At 36.8% G+C, this 22,832-nt stretch overlaps 2 protein-coding genes across 2 annotated transcripts; one reads left to right on the forward strand and one right to left on the reverse strand.

Annotated features, from left to right (window-relative positions):
* Window positions 1–3,718: 3,718 nt before the first annotated feature.
* Window positions 3,719–10,486, forward strand: LOC132623522 (G-type lectin S-receptor-like serine/threonine-protein kinase At4g03230). The gene is made up of 8 exons (XM_060338298.1): window positions 3,719–5,149; window positions 5,488–5,994; window positions 6,095–6,223; window positions 6,311–6,504; window positions 6,583–6,793; window positions 7,612–7,849; window positions 9,392–9,533; window positions 9,990–10,486. Exons 1-8 carry the CDS (start codon window positions 3,841–3,843, stop codon window positions 10,305–10,307), a joined length of 3,048 nt encoding a protein of 1,015 aa, XP_060194281.1. The 5' UTR covers window positions 3,719–3,840; the 3' UTR covers window positions 10,308–10,486.
* Window positions 10,487–21,581: 11,095 nt separating this feature from the next.
* Window positions 21,582–22,265, reverse strand: LOC132624584 (uncharacterized). Its single transcript, XM_060339342.1, has one exon. It carries the CDS (start codon window positions 22,263–22,265, stop codon window positions 21,582–21,584), a length of 684 nt encoding a protein of 227 aa, XP_060195325.1.
* Between the last annotated feature and the right edge of the window lie 567 nt (window positions 22,266–22,832).

Genomic DNA, 22,832 nt, shown 5'->3' on the forward strand with positions numbered 1-22,832 from the left:
ATAACTTTCCTCACATATTCTTCTTGTGAGAGTTTGATGCCCTCCTTGCTTCGGTCGATTCTCATCCCAAGGATTTGCTTTGCAGCTCCCAAATCCTTCATTGCAAACTCTTCCGATAACCCTTTTTTCAACCGATCAATCTCCTGTAGGTTTGCTCCTACGATTAGCATGTCGTCGACATAGAGTAGCAGTATCATGTACGAGTCTTCAATTTTTTTGAAGTAACAGCAGTGATCTGCCTCGCACCTTGAAAAATCAGCTTTCTTCATAAAGCTGTCAAACTTTAAATACCACCGTCTTGGAGCCTGTTTTAGTCCGTACAGACTCTTTTGAAGTTTGCACACCAGATTCTCCTTTCCTTTGATTTTGAATCCCTCCGGTTGTCGCATGTAGATTTCCTCGTCTAGATCACCGTGAAGAAATGCAGTTTTCACGTCCATCTGTTGCAGATGTAGATTTTCCTTTGCTACCAGCCCAAGAACAGTTCTGATAGTCACCATCTTGACTACGGGAGAGAAGATCTCCGTATAGTCAATGCCTTCTTTCTGTTGAAATCCCTTTGCAACCAGCCTTGCTTTATAACGCTTGCATCCATTGGGTTCTTCCTTTATCCGATAAACCCATTTGTTTTGCAATGCCTTTTTATCCTTTGGCAACTCGGATAATTCCCATGTATGATTTGCCGATAGTGAATCCATTTCATCCTTCATTGCCAGCTCCCACTTAGTCGATTCATCGACTTGCATTGCTTCTTCATAACATTCTGGCTCCCCTCTATCAGTGAGTAAAATGTAGTTGAGGGATGGAGAGTACCTGTGAAACGGCTTCCTGATCCTGGATGATCTACGCAGCTCTGTGATTGGCGTCTGTTCATTTGTTTCAGAATCAACACTTTCATCAGCACCTTCTCGGATTGTTTGTTCCTCTGCCTCGGTTGTACCTGGCTGCGGCTCAGGTGCCGGAAAGTCCTTCAAATCGACTATTTCCGATTCCTTGTCCTGACATTCTGAATTCTTTTGCAGTTTGTATTTGTACAATACCTCTTCGTTAAAGACAACATTCCTGCTTCGGATGATCTTCCGATTTTGTTCATCCCAAAATCGGTACCCAAGCTCGGTGTCACCATAGCCAATAAAGTAACACTTCTTTGATTTTGGATCAAGCTTGCTTCTAGCCGTATCATCATTATGAACATATGATAAGCAACCGAACACTTTCAGAAATGAAAGATTTACCTTCTTGCCACTCCAGACTTCTTCTGGAATTCTGAAATCCAAGGGAACTGACGGTCCTCGGTTAATTAAGAAGGCTGCGGTATTGACTGCATCTGCCCAGAATGTCTTGGGCAGTCCAGAGTGTATTCTCATACTCCGAGCACGCTCGTTCAACGTTCGGTTCATTCTTTCGGCTACTCCATTCTGTTGCGGCGTTCCAGGAATAGTCTTCATCATCTTGATCCCATTATCGGCACAGTACCGTTTGAAATCACCATCAGTGTATTCTCCGCCGTTGTCGGACCTCAAACACTTCAACTTGAGGTTTGTTTCATTCTCGACCATGGCTTTCCATCTTTTGAATACACTAAACACATCGGATTTATTTTTCATAAAATAAACCCATACCTTCCTGGTTGAATCATCAATGAAGGTCACGTAGTAGTGTGATCCTCCAAGGGAGGGTACAGTGGTAGGTCCCCACACGTCTGTGTGCACCAATTCCAGCTTTTCGACCTTCAACTCTCTGCCTGCACTTGAGAAGCTTACTCGCTTTTGTTTTCCGAGAATGCAGCTCTCACACGTATGAAGGTCCACCGTCTTCAGCTCCGGAATTAAGCCATTTGTCACCAACAGCTTCATCCCCTTCTGGCTGATATGCCCAAGCCGACAATGCCACAAATCTGTCTTCTTTGTGTTGTCAACCACAGCAACAGTATCACGACAGCTAGTCGTCATGTAGAGAGTGCCAATCTTCTTTCCTCGGCCAACTACCATAGCACCTTTCGCCACCTTCCAAGACCCATTACCAAAATTGAGATCATATCCTTCATCATCAAGCTGACCTACTGAGATCAGGTTTCGCATCAGCTTTGGAACATGTCTAACTTTTGTAATCTTCCACGAGGATCCATTTGACATCTTCAAATTAATGTCTCCCGTGCCAACAACATCTAGCGGCTCTCCATCGGCTAAATAAACTTTGCCGAGATTCCCAGCCACGTAGTTTGTCATTATATCATGATGTGGGGTGGTATGAAAGGACGCTCCTGAGTCAAGCACCCAAGAGTCTATCGGGCTGTCAACCGATAGCAACAACGCATCGCCAATGTCTTCCGTAGCAGCGTTGATTCCAGCCCCCTTGTTGTCCTCCTTCTTTGGCGCCCTGCAGTTCTTCTTGAAGTGACCTGGTTTTCCACAGTTCCAACACTCATGTGTTCGTCCTGGTCTGGATTGACCCCTGCCATTCCTTGACTTCGATCTGCCCCTATTTCGGTTGTAGTTTCTGTCATAATTTCTGCTTCTGTTTTCAACATTAAAAGCAGAACTCGTCGATGCCTCTCCCGAATCTGTCCTGCGCACCTCCTCAGCAAGGATACGATCCCTAACATCGTTGAACTTTAGTTTGTCACTGCCGACAGAATTACTAACCGCTGCTCTCATTGGCTCCCAACTATTTGGTAGGGATGCCAACAAAATTAGAGCTTGTACTTCATCATCGAAGTCAATTTTTACCGATGACAATTGATTTACAATGGTATTGAATTCATTTATGTGTGCAGCAACATGAGCATTTTCCATCATCGTTAGATGAAATAGTTTCTTCATGAGAAATACCTTATTATTTGCCGAAGGTTTCTCATACATGTCAGACAATACCTTCATCATATCTGCGGTGGTCTTCTCTTTTGCCACGTTGTGAGCAACGTTCTTCGACAGCGTCAGCCGAATGACTCCCAGAACTTGTCTGTCGAGGAGATTCCAATCTGCTTGCTTCATCTCCTCTGGTTTCGGACTCAGAGGTTCATGAAGCTTTCTGCCATATAAATAATCTTCAATTTGCATTCTCCAGAACGCAAAGTCTGTACCATCGAATTTACCGATGCCGTGCGTCGTACCATCTTCGCCTCCCATCGTTTCTAAATCACAACACAACCTGTTGCTCTGATACCAGTTGTTAGGATTTGAATCCCAAATCCGACCTTTGTAAGCAGGTTCCCAGGAAAGATTGGAGGGTCACAGCTGGACCACTTAAATACCAACCTCCTTAGACAGAACCTACTTACGTTGTGATGTAAGCGAAGAATAAATAGCACACACACAGATTTATAGTGGTTCACCCTCAATGTGAGAGCTACGTCCACGTTGCTGCTGCAGATCTTATTAAAGAAGAAATATTACAAGTGTTTACAACACTCAACCTCACAACCCCAATCCCAATTACACTCAAGAATTTTACCACAGAAAATTCTCTCAAAGACCTTCTCTTACTTAGGCCTTTCACTAAGAGTATTTCTCTTAGATTTTTCTCTCTCTTTGGGATGTGTTGTCTTCTTCAATTTGGTGTGTTTACAAATGAACCATAAGCTACCTATTTATAGGAATGAATTTCCTATGATGAGGTAAGCGTTTACATCACGACTATTATGAGGTAAGCGCTTACATCACGACTATGTGAACAAAAGAATTGACTTGTTTGGCCAATTCCACACCTAACAAATCATTGGTCCCAGTTTCAGTCCGAGCAGTCCTAACAGGAAGTCTAAGCTCCACAGATTATCCTCAGGACTTGTAGGCTCAGATCTGAATACCATAGTCCATAGCCATTGTTTTATGAGCTAGCCACATGCAGTCTACTAGTGTCTTCTTGTTTCCATTCTTGCTGTATTTGTGTCACCTCAAATGTCATTCTAGGGACATCATAACTTCAGGCAACTTATTATCCAATGAAGGGGAAACTCTTGTGTCAGCTGGAAAGATATTCGAGCTTGGATTCTTTAACACTACATCTGATGATGGAGAATTTAGAAATTACGTTGGCATATGGTACCGGGCCAGTCCCGAAACCGTCGTGTGGGTTGCCAATAGGGATAACCCAATTCCAATATCAGATGAACTTTTGGTCATTGCTTTTGATTACGATGGTAATCTCAATTTATTGGACTCAACGAGGAACTCTTATTTCTCAACAGAACTTGTTAGTGCATCTTCTTCTAATCGTACAGCAAAGCTTTTTGACTCAGGAAACTTGGTCTTAATTGATGATTTGTCAGGCAAGAGATTATGGCAAAGTTTTAAAAACCCCACGGACACCTTCCTTCCTGGTATGAAAATGGACGATGGGTTGAAGTTAACTGCTTGGGGGGTTACCCAAAAGGATCCTAGCACTGGAAATTACACGTTTCGGCTGAATCAAGCAGGCAACTCCGAGTACGCCATACTCCAAAGGACAGTCCTACGCTGGAAAGGCTCTGCTGCTGCGGCTTCTGCTAATCCCTTTAGTTTCAGGGAACTGCCTTCTTTTGTGGTGTCAATGTTATCCAATTCCAGTAAGGAGTATGTGCCTTCTTTTAATAAAACAAGGACTGATAATATTTCTTCTGTGTCGTACACAAGGCTAGTGATGAATTCCACAGGGGAAATACAATTATATGGATGGGATGACAAGAGTAGTGGGTGGTTTGAGATGTGGTCAGAACCACAAGGTCCATGCGGTGTGTATGACACTTGTGGGGAATTTGGAATTTGCAACAGTGAGAAAATGTCTTTGTGCAAGTGCTTGCCAGGATTTGATCCTGCTTCTCCAGATGATTGGATGGCTGGGAAATATAATGGTGGTTGTTCAAGAAAGTCAGATAGTAGTTGCAACAAAAAGTCAGAATTCGACACATTCTTAAACATGCATTCTATGAAATTTGAGGAGCCAGACCTGTATTTTTCAGAGGCTAAAAGTGAAGAAGATTGCAGAAAGGAGTGTTTAAGAAACTGTCACTGCCTAGCATATTCGTATTTTGAAGTTGCTAAAGCACGGAGAGGGATTTCTAGCACGGGAACAGTATCTAGATGCTCGATTTGGACGAGTGACCTCCACAATCTTCAGGAGGACTATACTGGTGGCTTCAACCTCTCTGTCCGTGTAGCAATTACCGATATTGGTACTTTCCTTTCACTATTTCCCTAACTTTGCACACAATACCTCACATAAAAACTATAACTAAGATCAGTATTAATTTTAGACAAATAGTTTTTCCTTCATTGGACAGCCCGTGTAGTCTGGTACAGATACTTTTCATCCAATCAGACCTTATTTTTCATCCAACCAGGCCTTCCTTTGCCAATTATTTTCTCCACCTCATGTCCCCCCTCAACCCCCAAAAAGAAAAAAGAAAATGTGAGTAAATCATTAAGTAGAATAATATCTTGATCGACTATAATTTGAAGGCCTGGATAATTGAGGATTATGACAGGAATATCTATAATTATCATTTTGCAGGATCAACAACAAGGAGAAATTGCAAGCCTTGCGGCCCAATTATTATACCTTATCCATTGAGCAGTCAACCAGATTGTGGGGATCCTTTGTATTATAGTTTCTCTTGTGATGATTTAACTGGAGAAGCAAGTTTCCAGACACTGAATGGCTCCTATCCCATCATTGACATATCTAAGCAAAATAGAACATTTGTTATACAAGTGCATGCAGAAAATGTTAGTGATTCATGTGATACCAAAACCGAAGTTGAATGGCTCAACCAGTCATTGCCTTTTCATCCTATAAACCGATGTTACGATGGAAAATTACAAAATCTCAGTTCTGGTGGAGTTATAAATGAAATACAGATCATGTGGGAACCACCATCAGAACCTACATGCACTACTTCTGCAGACTGTGAGGATTGGCCAAATTCAAGTTGCGGCAACATAACGGGACAAGGACCAAAAAGGTGTCTATGCAATCAACACTTCAAATGGGATGCTTTAGCATTAAATTGTACCAAAGGTGTGGATATCCCTCCACCCCCCCCCCCCCCCCAAACAGATCCTTTTGCTTATATTCTTCATTTTAATCACCTAAGCAAGTTCAATTTCTTTTGGTTCAGAGCAAGGAGCACGGAGTGGAGGGAAGGCAGCATCCCTGATTCTTTCCATCAGTCTAACTGCTGGAGTTATGACCATGTGCTGCATTAGCTATGTAATCTACCATAACAAAAAGGTGGCAAGAAGAAAAGGTAACAAGCTTAGCCATCCTTCTCAATTCCTGCTGCTGTATATATATATTTGCTGCTAATTTCGAAGTTTCTTTATATCATGAGAAGCCAAGGAAATAATTCTACGGAATAGGATAGATTACTTGCCCGAGAGCGAAAGTTCATCTAAATATGTGATAACAGAAGATGATAAGAAACGGATCGATGTCCCATTTTTCAACTTGAAAAGCATATTAGTCGCTACGGACAACTTCTCAGATGCAAACAGGCTTGGTCAAGGCGGATTTGGCCCTGTTTACAAGGTGGCGATTCTAACATGTACATTGTTTATCTGTACCATTTTTAAAATCATCTTTGTAACTAAAGCTAATATTGTACAGGGTATGTTCCCTCAAGGACAAGAGATGGCAGTGAAGAGGTTGTCAAGTCATTCTAGTCAAGGTGCTGAAGAATTTAAAAACGAAGTAATGTTAATTGCCAAACTCCAACACAGAAATCTAGTCAGACTTTTGGGCTACTGCATCGAGGCAAACGAAAAGATTCTATTATATGAATATATGCCCAACAAAAGCTTAGACACCTTCATATTTGGTGAGTCTATACTTACTTGTCCTCCGCGGACTTGGCTCCCGAATCTCTCTGGTTTGTCCAGTGCACCTCTAATTTCATTACACCTGTCAACTTTGAAATCTAATAAGATTTTCTTATCATGGAGATCACTCGTTCAGCGGTGAAAGGGTGCAGGAATGAACTAACAAAAAGTTTAGGAATTAGAGCCTGTTTGGATTGGCTTGTTTTAGGTGCTTTTAAGCCGAAATAGCTTTTAAGCATTTTTGTAGCGTTCGGTTAAGATAAAAAGTGGTTTTAAACGCTTGTTTTTAAGCCAAAATATAAAAAATAAGCCAAAAGTCATACGTTAGGATTCCTATCTTATGCTTTATGCTTATAATGCATAAGTTATAAGTTCATCCAATCAAGGCTCTTAGAGTGCTTAATTTCTGTAATTGATGAAAACTAAAAAATATTTAAGACTGCAAGTTTATGCTCTCAGCAACTGGAAATGTTGAAATACATTTCATTGATCATTAGCAGAAACAGCTTATTCTATGTACATTAAGTATTGACTTGGCGGCTTTGTTTCAGATAGTTCACTTGAGATCTTGAGATATTTACCAAGCATATTTTAAGCATCCTCTTTAACAATTCAAATCATCACTACAAGAAACACAACAACGTATTTTTTTTTCTAATTTAAGGAGCAACAAAAATGTAAGAAAATTTGTTATGCACCTTCAATTGTTCTTCAGAAAAGTTTTTGATCATCAATTGGTTTCGTTTTTCTCCTTGCTATCTTTTATTGATGTTGTTGTTTGTGAATGATTTAATTTCCACTTACTTTGTCTTGCAAGGTCATGCTCCACGCCAGTTATTGGATTGGAGTATCCGTTTCGACATTATATTGGGCATTGCTCGCGGGCTTCTTTATTTGCACCATGACTCAAGGTTACGTATCATTCATAGAGATTTAAAGACGAGCAATATTTTATTAGACGAAGAGATGAATGCAAAAATATCAGATTTTGGCTTGGCCAGGATTGTTGAAGGCAAAAGTATAGAGGCTAACACGCAAAAAATTGCCGGAACTTTGTGAGTATATGTTTGCAATTTTAGCTTTCTTTTTCAACTTTGGAACAAATATGCAATTTGAAACTAAAGGCTGAGGCATATTTTGAAGTTTATGTTATTAAATATTTACATATTTAAAGTATTTCAAGATTTTATAAATATAATATGTGTATAAGCAAAAGTTTCTACATTCGTCTCTCAATCCGTAAATAATACTTTACCTTCGCTCCTGTTTCAAACTCATTTATCAAACCTTGACTTGCACTCTACTTATTTTCCTTGCACCTCCTTGGCATATAGAGAAGAAAGTAATTTAGAGAGGGTTCTAATTAATAAGATGATAAATGAGCACGTTGAGTTGAATTTAGGCAAGTTAAAATGAGTTAGAACAGTTTACTTGGGTTATAATTGGCACGTTATGATGGACTAACTGATGAATCATAATCTAATCCGCATAATTTGACCTATTTTTTTTTTTTTTTCACAATTCCAAACCATACTCCATCTAGAATAAAGAAACCTATTTACCTTTTGTATACCCATCTTTTATTCATTAGTTAGATTGCAAATAAAAGGATAAATATAATTGTAAATTGAACATTGAGTTAAATAACAAGGAAATTCTTTTTACGCATCATTTTTGGAAGAAATTGTTTTTATTTCAGATACCTCTTACTTTTTGCCAACTATAAAACAAGAAACGAGAAACACACTATATAAAAGCTCTTACAAAATAAAATAGTGATCTTCATACTATATAGCGTTATGTACATGAAGGTCCCTACATATACATATATATATATATATATATATATATATATATATATACATATATGTATATATTTAAAAAAAAAAGATCATAACAAATAAAAATTAATGTTAGTGATTAAGGTCTCGTTTGTTTATATTAGGACTAAGACGGGTTGAATTTGAATACATATCTGAATATTAAGATATGCATTAAAATTAGAACTTTTTAATTTGAATATACAACTTAATTAATATTCAGATGTTGTACCGGAATACTAAATAATTAAGACCATTTGTTTTCTCGAATGTATTAATTTATTTTTATTAATTAATAAATGTTAATTTAATCTAATTTTTTATCAACAAAATATTATAACGAATAAACTTATATATATATGGTGGTCGGTGATGGTAATGACTAACACTGGTGGTTATGGATATTTATTGGCGGTGATAGTTGGTAGAGATTGGTAATTCTGGTGGACGACGATGATAGATAGTGGTGGTGACGACTGATAAAGTTGTAGTTTGGCGATATATGATGATGACTAATGATGGTGATTAAATTGTAATACTTGTGCTTGCTGGTTGTAGGCTGGCAAGTGGTGATATGTTAAAAGTAATTGTGGTTAAAGTTTAGTCGGGTTGGATGGGTTATAATCTTTTGGACCCAATTTTACCATCTTTAGTTCTACGAGAGAGCTAGTAGATTTTCAGTAATTTTTTTTCTTCTAAATACTTCAAAAGTCTTCTTTTTTGGTACTCATTAGTTACTCATGCAAACTAATTTGGATCATTTCTTGTGATATACAGTGGCTATCTTTCACCAGAATATGCATTGGAAGGACTCTTTTCAATCAAGTCTGATGTTTTTGCCTTTGGGGTGGTTGTACTGGAAATCATTACCGGGAAGAGAAATCTGGAACTTTTTGAAGGCACAAACCTCTTGGGTCAAGTAAGGACCAAAATACTTTCTCCATTTTATTTTTACATGACGTGAGTTACTGTATATAAAGAAAAAGGATTTTGGGCACATAGCACAAGTATCCTTTAGAATTTGCGATCTAGATAAAATATGTCATGATATTTATGTGATTATAAATATAAGAGCATATCATTAAAGATAAAATGAAAAGTTTTAAGTCAACGAGTCTCCAAATATAGAAATGTGAAGCTGCACCAAAAGTGGAGCTTAGTAATCAATAAAGTGGATTGAAAATCGTAAAATCTCACGTTCAAATCGCAGAGAATCAAAGGTAAACGTACTACTATGTGATTTCTCCCAATCTGTCCAAGCTTGGTGGAGAGAATTATCTAGTACATGTGCTGGTAAAATTAAGGTAGCAGCCCGAAGACCATGGTTATATAAGAGCCAGTTCTAATTCATTGACATATCAATATATAACTGCAGGCTTGGAAACTATGGATGGAAAATAGGGTATTGGAGGTGATGGACCCAATTATAGTGGGAACATTCAATGAAAGCGAAGCATTGAAGTGCATAAACGTAGCACTTTTATGTGTGCAAGAAGATTCAGGTGATCGGCCAACAATGTCAAATGTGATAGTTATGCTTGGGAGTGAAAACATGGCTCTTCCAAGACCAAATCAACCAGCTTTTGTCACAAGGAGAAATACAACATCTAGCACATCTTCCTCCTCTTCCTATTTTAAGCCACACACCGGCTCCAATAATGAATTGACCATCACTGTTGAGCAAGGCCGATAATGTATTAATTCACGAAGCGTTTTCTAGTAAATTTTGCACGTAGGATTGGTAAAATACATATTCAAATACTTCAAACATCACTTAACCTTGGTGTGGATATTCTTGATTTTGCAACATTGTGCATAGAATGGCTATAGTTGTTTGGGATTATATGAAAAAATATCTCGAGCCATGGACAAGCTGAGGCTGATCAAGCATGTAGTTTATTATATTCTTCTGTTGAGCCCTAGTTGGAAGAACTAAAAAAAATTGAAAGCTACGGAGCTTTAACTCGTTCTGTGTGAAAGCACCGGAAAAAATGAAATCCACAAAAGGTAACGATGTAATTTTTTTATGTATTCATCAAAAGAAGCATTTTAGCCGGAATTGATTTTCATATACGTTCTATTTTGCAATATAAGAGTGTCAAGTAAATGAATTCGATCAACTTTTAGTGGATTAAAGTAGACTGAGTTAGTAGACGAGACTTGCCCTAATCCATACAAAAATTGTTTGTGTCAAAATGGATTGAGATAGTATGTCATACTCTAACCCTCCCCAACTAAAGTTATTTCTTCCCCCAGTTCTTGCTTTTGTTTTCTTTTAATCTCTAATTGAACTCTTGAATTGTTGAAATGATTTATAAAACTAAGTAGACTCATATCATACATTTAAAACCATTCGTTTGTCTTTTTCCCCCTATTTTATTATGAAACTTGTAAGTAGAATAACTACAAAATCATGGGATAAAATTGACAGCCATAATATTATATTTCCATATCTTAATTTTACAACCGCCACTGCAGTGTGCAGACTGCAGCTTACAACAAAACACATGAAAATTGAATATGGAACACTGAAATGGTCGTTTAGGCCAAGTCAATTTCATTATGGGCTGAAGAAATAACATTTGTATGCAAAGGTAAAGACCAAGGAGAAAAGGGTGATACTACCTTCTACATTGAAATGGGAATCTATTTTTGTTTGTACTATTGATATGAAATAGGAGCAAATTGACAAATTATAGTAACGACTGCATCTTTTTCAGGAGTTCTGTATAAATAAATAGCAAAAAAACAAAAATACGGACCACTATAAAATCCATTAGTATACACTAACGGCTATAAACGGGATTTTGCCTTCTTCCTGTTCTATTAACTTCTATTGTACAGCCAAGAAACAATATCGTCTATACTCTATATTGCCATTTCCATGACGAATTGAAGCCAAGTGCTCCATATATTCTTCCCTATGTCAGGGGGCCATTGTACTGTATTAGTATTAATTTGTATGTGCTAGAATTTCATGGATGTTTGAGCTAAAACAAGTTAGACGATTTCAAATATCAATCAAGGATTGCACGTTCTTTTTTAGATTAAGCATATCTAATTTAGGAATTTATTACCAAGAACACAAAGCTGAAGGTTTGATTGTATGAACAACGAACACAAAATTGAAGGCTCGGAACACGTACGAAATGCTTTCCTAAAAATGATATTTGCTCCCTCTCCTCTGCGAGATTGCTATGGGATTGTACGCAAATAATTTTAGTGGATATGATCCCTCTTCTCTGCAGAGAAGGAAGTTACTCTATAAAAGTTTATGTTAAAATATGAAGAAAAAAAATTGGATTTAAATAGACCTTAATGTGGTAACCAAATTATGAAGGGACACAACCCTTTTTTTCGTAGACACCATTTCATTTAAAATACTTATTAGTATTAATTTTATTTAAACAAAATTCCAACGCTAATAGGGTAAAAAAGAAAGACAATTAGAGATTCGTTGAAATTCAAGTCTCATTGGGAGAAATTTATTTTGGATGGGTCATACCAATAGGATAAACCAAATAAGTTCTGCATCCAGTGAAATTAGTGTGAATCAGTAGCATTCGATTCCCGAACTGCAACCTCTGCTTCTCGATGATAATACCCATCTAACAGAGCTCGATAGCTGATTGAGGACTATTTCATAGGGGTAGCTTGAAGTTTGATAGAAACATGTTAGCACGTAGTGGCGAATTCAACGATGGATTTGTGAGTTCGGCACGACCGAGTGTTTCGAGTTTGAGCTCTATATATGTCTACCAAAAACAAATATAGATAGACTTAGATATCTATTTCACAACTCATGGCTTTCTCAATTCAAGATTCACATCGTCTAAATTATGAATCTCCTACTACTTGCACGATATATTATCCTAGATTTTTTCAGATATTTTCTTTGAGCATTCACACATTTAATTTTTTTATTCTTTGATTACAGTATCCACTTACATTTTTTCTTAGAAAAAAATTCCTTGGTCATTTTGGTAGTATAGTTAATATTAGCAAAGTATGCTGTCAAGTACTGAAGGTAGTTGTGATAAATATGGTACTTCCAATCCTGTCTTGTGAACCCCATGCATATTTACAGCTTAGTTGGGACATGATATGTACACATATTTAGTCAAAGTTTCCCATTGCCCTAACCAGCTGTCTACAGCCATAAATACTGCTATCTCATCAAAATCTCAACAACCTATTTGCTCCATTCCCCTTTAGGACTCTGATCACATGCATCTTTCACCCTTTCCATACACAACTTGCCAAATGACAAGAGTCGCATTGAGTCCAAAAAAAATCTGTACAAGGTAGTCTACATTAGTCATAGATCAATTTTCATTACTAAAAGAGGCAGAGTATCAACAATCATGCATATAGATATGGAATGCCACTGTATACTCACTACTATTTTGGGGTAACGTGTTTTTGAGTTTAATGTCTAGTGTATAATGTTTGAAAAAAAATTATTCAATCGCTTATGTTTCAAGCTGCATCCGTTGCCCAAATACTACATTTACATCTATACTTTTATTGTTGCACGCGATGTTTAATATAATCTCCGTCCCAGATTTATACCTTCTTTACCTACGAAATCTAAGTATGGTCGATTATACCTTGTAGAGGTATGAAATAAACTCACCCTCAAGATAACTTACAAAAATTGAGAAAACAACATCTAGTGGAGAAGAATAGTCCCTTTTCAAAGATCGAAATAATAAAGCCAAAACAAAACGGCCGGTGGATATTTAGATATTTATAGTAGTACATAAGAATGTGTGAAGGAAATGAAGAAGAAGCTGACAGCCGTAGCATCCAAAAACAGCCCATAAAGGCATCTGTATTTTCTTTCATTGGAGTCTGTTACCAATTATTGACTCGAAATTTAATCCCCCAGTACTATACTAACAGTTGGCCCAATGCCAATACCTACAACTTTTTCACCTTTAGCCCCTCCATGAGTACTGCTGGGGACAGAGGTGTGAGCTCGGGGCTACTTATCCAATATTCCATCAACCTGAGCAAATTATCATGGAGAATTAATTAATTTATCTCTTTTGTATTTGGTGGCATAATGTCGTGCAAAATAAAACCTATTATACTTATTTAGTATCATACTTTTATAGCATGGGAGATCAATCTTATAAATATTTTAAGATTTAAATGCTACGTAGAATTTTATAAACTTATGTATCAAAGTACTAGATGTCAAGTTTAAACAATTCGAAGTGACACCAACTGTGCCGCCAAATCAGTCAAGAATCATGAATGAACAACCCTATGACTTTTATGTGTTATAAAGACTTAAATGTATAGCGTATGTCCAACTAATGTTTTAACAAACTTTAACTTTCCGAAATTTTTTGAAAAAGAAAAAGTTTGAGAAAGTTGAAAATATGCATTAATACTTGCATTCTTTTTTTTTTTAAAAATGTGAGTGTTATTGGAAAATAAATTTTGGTTAGGAAAAATAACTCCTCGGCACATCTTCAACTTAAAAAAGATGTTCAACTTTGTGCATAAAGTATATAAATTATTTTTAAGAAAACGGCATTTCAATAAATTTAGTTTTTGAAAAAAAAAATACACAAACAAATGCATTTAAACAAATTTCAGTCAACACCAAGTGAAATGCATCACTTGATGCTGCAATGTTATTGATGATCTCATCAGAGGCGGATCTAGGGTTTGAAGGTGGCGGGTGTCACAATTTTTTTCAATGTACATCTTGTTAGGAACGTGTATTTGGGTCGGGTCCATCTCTTTTTAGTTTATTCGGGTCAACTTAATAGGTTTTTTTTATTTGCAAATATGAAAATTACATCTCAAAAATCAAGAAACGAACATAATTAGCATCTTAAACAAGGAATTACACTCATTAACACCCATTAACAACAGAAGTAAAATCAACATTTTCACCGAGGAACTTGCATCTCTTATGTATATTAAAAAATGAATTTGCACAAGTAAAATAACATCTTCAATAAGGGAATTACACCAATCAAAATAAGAAAAATGATAGAAAAACTCTTCAATATGTAAATACACCCCATAAGTAAATGTAGAATTAGATAAACTACAAGTTCTCAACAATAAATCATAAATTTCATGTTTTTTCTAAGTAGCGCTTACGAAGTTTCCATCACAATTTAAGTAGTAGAGTGATTTAAATTGAATTTAACAATTATAGAATAGCATAAATTTTTATAATACACTCCCTCCGTCCATTTTTCTTTGTCCATTATAATAAAATTATATGTCCACTTTTACTTGTAAGTTATATAGTTTGAAAAACCAAGATATAATTTACTATTTTATACCTATTTTACCCTTATTAGTAAGTACTCCAATTCATTTCTCATTTTATTTATTGCTTATTAAGAGTGTCCCAAGTCAAATATAGACAAGTAAACATGGACGGAGAGAGTAATAAACAAAAGAAATTATTAAAAAAAATGAATTTTGATCTCAATCCAAAATTCCCATTGAAACCCAAGTTTTTCGATTTAAATACTCACAGATTTGAGATTAAGAGAAATGCTTAATTTAAGGGATTTTGAAGTTTCTATTTGTGTGTTCTCGCTAAAGATCACAGATAAAATAATAGAAAAGAGGAAAGACAATATAAATAATAAAAGATAAATAGAAAATTGGGAGGGCCGAAAAGGAAATTACTGGTACAAAGGAAGTAAAAAGCGCAAAGAAAAACGGGAATCAGAAAATGTTAAAGATATATTCAAACTTGTGTCTACCAGCCGTGGCACCTTTGTCTAATTTACGACTAGGGGTGGCAGGATCAAATATTTAACCTAATTTAAGCAAATTACAACATAAGTATATAAAAAAATTATTAATCGAGGGAGTGTCATGTCACCCCACCCCAAAGGGTGGATCCGCCCCTGCATCTCATTGGCATATTTAATTGAGATTAAAGCATTGTTTTCTAGTCAAGGTAAAAATTCAGATTCTTTTAACGTGATAAAAAGGACACGAATGTGCAACTCAAAAATAGTTCAATGCAATAATTCCACCAACTGAGATCCCCTTTTTTCTCTCCATCCAGCTCACAGGTATCTCAATTAATTTTATAATGTACTTGTTGCCATCTTCGTGCTAGTTACATAAATATCGAATAATTTTATCCATCAAAACTTAAAAATGATATCATTATTATGTTCCGGAAATAAAACTACTATAGTAAGCTTTTTTTCTCCTTTAGTGGAGTTATACAGTGTAATTGTGAAGTAATTAAAAACAAAGGTGGATAGACAGCATCATCATGTTAATGTCAAAATCTAACATTATAGCAACTTTTTACCGAAAGATAACATTAAACCTACCAACATTATTTTATATTATATCAAAGAAAAACTATAGTAAGCTTTTGTCTCCTTTAGTGGAGTTATACAGTGTAGTTGTGAAGTAATCGGACATGTTAAGTGTTACCGAAATAATTAAAAACAAAGGCGGATAGACAACATCAAAATCTTGTCAAAAATATCCCAAATAGTGGATATCCAAAATATCCCAAAATATCCTAAATAGTGGATATCCAAAATATCCCAAAATATCCCAAAATATCTCAAAATATCTCATGTCTTGTTTCTCTATAAATAGGATGTACAGATGCAATGTTGAAAGAGCAGAAGTAATATAAACTGATATCTCTCTACATATTCTCTCTACATATTTCTTCCGTATATTTACTTTATAGTTATTATTTTATAACACGTTATCAGCACGAGACTCTGTCATCTCGAGCAAATACTTTACAAGCCTCGAAGGTATTGATTTCTTTGTTTTCCATTACTAATGGCAAATCTTTCTAGACGTGAATTTGTAGCCTTAGATATATCCGGCAATAGCTATATGTCTTGGATTCTTGATGCCGAGATTCACCTTAATGCGATGGGTCTGGAAGACACCATCAAAGATAAAAACGAGGCATCAAATCAAAACCGTGCTAAGGCAATGATATTCCTCCGCCATCATCTTGATGAGAATTTAAAAATGGAATATCTCACGGTTAAAGATCCTCTTACGCTGTGGAATGATCTGAAAGATAGATATGATCACCTGAAGATGGTCATACTTCCACAAGCACGTTTTGATTGGCTCCATTTAAGGTTCCAAGATTTTAAATCTGTTAAGGCATACAATTCTACTATGTTTAAAATTATTTCTCAATTGAAATTATGTGGTGAAAATATTACTGATCTTGATATGTTGGAGAAAACATTCTCCACTTTTCCTGCCTCGAGTATGCTCCTGCAGCAGCAATACCGAGAGATGAAGTTCAAAAAATATTCTGATCTAATCTCACATCTTCTAGTGGCTGAACAACATAATGAATTACTGATGAAAAATCATGAAAGCCGACCCACTGGTACTGCCCCATTCCCTGAAGTGAATGAGGCAAATTTTCGCCATTCTAGGCGTGGAAGAGGTCGTGGCCCCAGTCGTGGTCATGGTCGTGGTCGAGGAAGGAATTTTAATCATGATTCTCGTTTTGCACCATATAATACCCTTCAGCACCAGCAGTGTAAAAGGAAGGATGAAAAGCATGAAGTTGTGCAAAAGAAAAATTCAGAAAATAATTGCTTCCGATGTGGAGGAAGAGGGCACTGGTCACGTACCTGTCGTACGCCAAAGCACCTTGTTGAGCTATATCAAGCCTCCCTCAAAAGGGCAGAAAAGGATGCCGAAGCAAATTTTATTTCTGAAGATAATGTTGAGCCCATGCATCTAGATGTGGCAGATTTCTTTGAACTCCCTGAAGGGAAAATAAATCATCTGATCGGTGATGGATCTGTATTAACTTAGATATTTCATACATGTCATTTGTATTATCTAATGTGGTTATGTTTCCATATATATATAATAAAGTGTGTGAAATACTTTGTCTAATCAAAATATCTACTTCGATGTTTACTTTGCCTATTCTTTCGTTTTGAAGAATATATGGAAAATCCTCAAATATTATTTGGATCAATGACAAATCATGAAGATATTTGTGTGATTGATAGTGGAACAACGCATGCTATATTCAAAGATGAGAAATACTTTTCTCAATTGCGTAGAAAAAGGGGAAATATTAATACAATTTCTGGCAATTCGAAATTAATTGAAGGCTCCGGAAGAGCTACTATATTTCTACCTAAGGGGACGAAACTTGTTATAGAAGATGCACTATTCTCTTCTAGATCCCCAAGAAACTTGTTGAGTTTCAAAGATATCCGCCGTAATGGGTATCACGTTGAGACATTAAATGAAACAAATGATGAATATCTTATCATTACAAAGAATGTCTCCGGCCAGAAATGTGTTTTGGAGAAATTACCAACTTTGTCTTCTGGCCTGTACTATGCAGAAATTAGTACAATGGAAGCACACTCAATCGTAAACCAGAAGTTTAACGATTCAGGAACTTTTGTGCTTTGGCATGACCGCATGGGTCATCCTGGATCAATAATGATGAGACGAATTATTGAAAATTCAAAAGGGCATCCACTTAAGAACCTGAAGATTCTTGAAAGTAGTGAGTTTTCATGTGTCGCTTGTCATCAGGGCAAATTGATAACCAGGCCATCACCAATGAAAGTTGACATTGAATCCCTTGCTTTTCTAGATCGTATACATGGGGATATATGTGGACCTATTCACCCATCTTGTGGGTCATTCAGATATTTTATGGTTCTAATAGATGCGTCTTCGAGATGGTCTCATGTGTGCCTCATATCGTCTCGCAACCTGGCGTTTGCGAAATTATTGGCACAAATAATACGCTTAAGGGCACACTTCCCAGATTATCCTATAAAGGCTATACGTCTTGATAATGCTGGAGAATTTACATCCCAAGCTTTTGATGATTATTGTTTATCAGTTGGGATAAAGGTTGAACATCCTGTAGCACATGTTCATACCCAAAATGGCCTTGCTGAGTCATTTATTAAGCGTGTGCAATTGATAGCAAGACCATTACTTATGAAAACACGGTTGCCTACAACCGTCTGGGGTCATGCTATTTTACATGCAGCATCTCTTGTTCGTCTTAGACCGACTCATTATAATAAATACTCCCCGTCACAATTAGTGTTTGGTCATGAACCAAATATTGCTCATCTCCGAATCTTTGGTTGTGCTGTATATGTGCCTGTAGCACCACCACAACGCACTAAGATGGGCCCCCAAAGAAGGTTAGGAATATATGTTGGGTTTGAATCACCCTCCATTATTCGCTATCTTGAGCCATTGACGGGAGATTTATTCACTGCCCGATTTGCAGATTGTCGATTTGATGAAACAAATTTTCCACAATTAGGGGGAGAGAGAAAAGAAATCAAAAGAGAAATTGCGTGGAGAGTTCCATCACTATCTCATTTTGATCCACGTACCCCTATATGTGAGCAGGAGATCCAGAAGATCATCCACTTACAGAAAATAGCAAATCAAATGCCAGACGGATTTACTGATTTGAAAAGAATAACTAAGTCGCATATCCCTGCAGAGAATGTGCCTATTCGAATTGATGTTCCAAAGGGACAATCTACTAGTGTCATAGCCTCTGAATCTCATCCACGCCTGAAGCGTGGTAGGCCATTGGGCTCCAAGGATAAAAATCCAAGAAAAAGAAATACAAACAATGATCAGAATGACACTATGAAAGGATCTCATGAAGAGATTCAAGATCTGATTAATTCTGATATTCCTGAAGAAATCAGCAAACCCGAGACTTTAGTGAGTGAAGAACTATATCGTTCGAAAATTGTGGTGAATAGTGTTTTTGCATATAATGTTGCACTAAATATTATAAAGGGCAGTGAGGATCAGGAACCTCAATCTGTCGGAGAATGTCGACGAAGATATGATTGGCCAAAATGGCAAGAAGCAATTCAATCAGAATTGAATTCACTTGCTAAACGTGAGGTTTTTGGACCTGTAGTCCAAACGCCTAATGGTGTAAAACCAGTTGGTCACAAATGGGTCTTTATACGGAAAAGAAATGAGAGAAATGAAATTGTGCGATACAAAGCACGCCTTGTTGCACAAGGATTCTCTCAAAGACCCGGCGTCGACTATGAAGAAACATATTCACCAGTTATGGATGCTATAACATTTCGATACCTCATGGGTTTAGCTGTCTATGAAACCCTTGAAATACATCTTATGGATGTGGTTACAGCTTATCTTTATGGTTCACTTGATAATGAAATTTATATGAAAATTCCTGAAGGATATAAAATGCCTGAAGCATTTGGTTTAAAGTCTCGGGAAATGTATTCAATCAGATTACAAAGATCATTATATGGTTTAAAACAATCAGGGCGTATGTGGTATAATCGCCTAAGTGAGTACTTGATAAATGAAGGATATATAAATGATGCCATTTGTCCATGTGTTTTTATTAAGAAAACAAAATCAGGGTTCATTATACTTGCTGTTTATGTTGATGACATAAACCTCATTGGAACTCCAGAAGAGCTCCAAAAGGCGATTGAATATTTGAAGAAAGAATTTGAGATGAAAGATCTCGGAAAGACAAAACTCTGTCTTGGTCTGCAAATTGAACATTTCGCAAAAGGGATCTTTATCCATCAATCTGCCTATACTGAGAATTTTTAAATCGGTTTTACATGGACAATTCGCATCCTTTAAGTACTCCTATGGTTGTTCGCTCACTTGAAGTGAGCAAAGATCCGTTCCGACCTCAGGAAGAAAACGAAGAACTACTTGGTCCTGAAGTACCATATCTTAGTGCAATAGGTGCACTTATGTATCTTGCTAATGCTACAAGACCTGACATAGCATTTTCTGTTAATTTGCTAGCAAGATATAGCTCTTCTCCTACACGGAGGCATTGGAACGGGATTAAGCATATATTGCGATATCTGAAGGGAACTAGCGATATGGGTCTGTTTTATACTAACAAAGGTAGTACAGATCTTGTTGGTTATGCAGATGCAGGTTATTTATCTGATCCACATAAAGCTCGATCTCAAACGGGCTATCTGTTTACATGCGGAGGTACTGCTATATCATGGCGATCGACCAAGCAGTCCATTGTTGCTACTTCTTCAAATCATGCTGAGATAATCGCTATTCATGAAGCAAGTAGAGAATGTGTGTGGTTGAGATCAGTGATACATTTCATCAGAGAAAGATGTGGCTTGAAGTGTGATACAAAAATACCCACAGTATTATATGAAGATAATGCTGCATGCATAGCTCAATTAAAAGGAGGTTTCATAAAAGGAGATAGAACAAAGCACATTTCACCAAAGTTATTTTTCACACATGATCTCCAGAAGAATGGTGATATTGATGTGCAACAAATCCGTTCAAGTGACAATCCTGCAGATTTGTTCACTAAATCTTTGCCAACTTCAACTCTTGAGAAGATGATATTCAAGATTGGAATGCGAAGACTCCGACATCTGAATCTTGGTCTTCGTCAGGGGGAGTGAAATACGTGTTGTACTCTTTTTCCCTTAACCAAGTTTTGTCCCATTGGGTTTTCTTGGTAAGGTTTTTAATGAGGCAACTCTCAAAGCGTATTATTAGATATGCGCACTCTTTTTCCTTCATTAGGACTTTTTTCCCACAGGGTTTTTTCTAATAAGGTTTTAACGAGACACATCATCTATTAATGGATATCCAAGGGGGAGTGTCAAAAATATCCCAAATAGTGGATATCCAAAATATCCCAAAATATCCTAAATAGTGGATATCCAAAATATCCCAAAATATCCCAAAATATCTCAAAATATCTCATGTCTTGTTTCTCTATAAATAGGATGTACAGATGCAATGTTGAAAGAGCAGAAGTAATATAAACTGATATCTCTCTACATATTCTCTCTACATATTTCTTCCGTATATTTACTTTATAGTTATTATTTTATAACTCTAACATTATAGCAGCTTTTTACCAAATGATTACATTAAATCTACCAACATTATTTTATATTATATATCAAAGAAAAATGAAACATTCCAAGGACACAAGTGGATTTTCAAGAGATTCATTTCCATTTGTCGGTGGTGACCACTTTTTGTTTTCTCCCCCATTTCCATAATCTCTCTCATGATCCATCTTCCTGATCCGATCTCCCAATTCGGATCTAACCCGACCCGGCGACTTGCCCGTTTTCCTCACCGACGGACTCCTCCCTAAACCCGACCCGTATCCACCATTCTCAGCCCTCATCGCCGGTGACCTCGACCTCCTACCCGAACATTCCCCATTATCCCTCCTTCCGGGTCCGGATCTGACCCGTCCCGGAGACGGGTCGGATCTTCTCGCCGGCGAGCTCCCTACACTTCTCTGATTCCCGTACTTCGCCGGTGACCGTCGCCGGAATTCAGTGACGTCATCTTCGGCTGCATATTGCTTCTCTGTTGTTACTGTTGCATCACTGATCTCGGATACTTCATCATCAGGGTGGTTGAAATTATTAGTTATGATGGGTTTCTTCATAATGCGTTTTTGTTCCATATTATTGGGACTATTATCAGTAGTGTTATAGAGGTTTGGTTTTTGTATAGTAGTGGGAGTTTCAGAGAGGACTTCTTTAACTGTTTCTTCTACACTTTGTTGTGAAGAATTGGATATAGTTGGAGGTAGTTTATCGTCGTTACTGCTAACACAACAACCCATTTCGATAACTAAGAAGAAAAATCCCTTAAATGGGTTTAACTATTAGAGGCTCTGTTACTTCATTGTGTGACGGTGGTCATGGACGCGGCGACGGTGGGGCAGAGAATTTGGTGTTGGTAGAGTTGAAGAAAGGTAAGTTATTTTGGAGGGGACAACAATGTGGTTGGAAAAGACTTGGAAGAGAGGTGAGTCAATGAAATGAGAATTCATGTGTAGGAACAAATGGTTTCCTTAAATAGCAGGGGCTGCCCCAAAAAGTTACTCCTATCAAATTATTTATCGTGATTATTAAAAATAGTCATCTCAAATTATTTTATCGTTTTAAAAGTTTGAGGCATAATTAATTATTATTTCTCCATTTTACCCTTTGTAGATTTTTTTTTAATGGAGATATCATATAAATAGAGTAAACATTTAATGGAGAGAGATTATAACTTAAACATAAATAAAGTAAAGTTAGTCAAATATGCCTCTTAATTAATGTTTTTTAAGGTGTGAGTAAAAGAAAAAATACAACAAATATTTTGAGACGGAGGGAATATAGTATTAAATATAAGTCAATAAAAA

The sequence above is a fragment of the Lycium barbarum genome, chromosome 12, assembly GCF_019175385.1.
Source record: "Lycium barbarum isolate Lr01 chromosome 12, ASM1917538v2, whole genome shotgun sequence".
NCBI lineage: Eukaryota > Viridiplantae > Streptophyta > Magnoliopsida > Solanales > Solanaceae > Lycium > Lycium barbarum.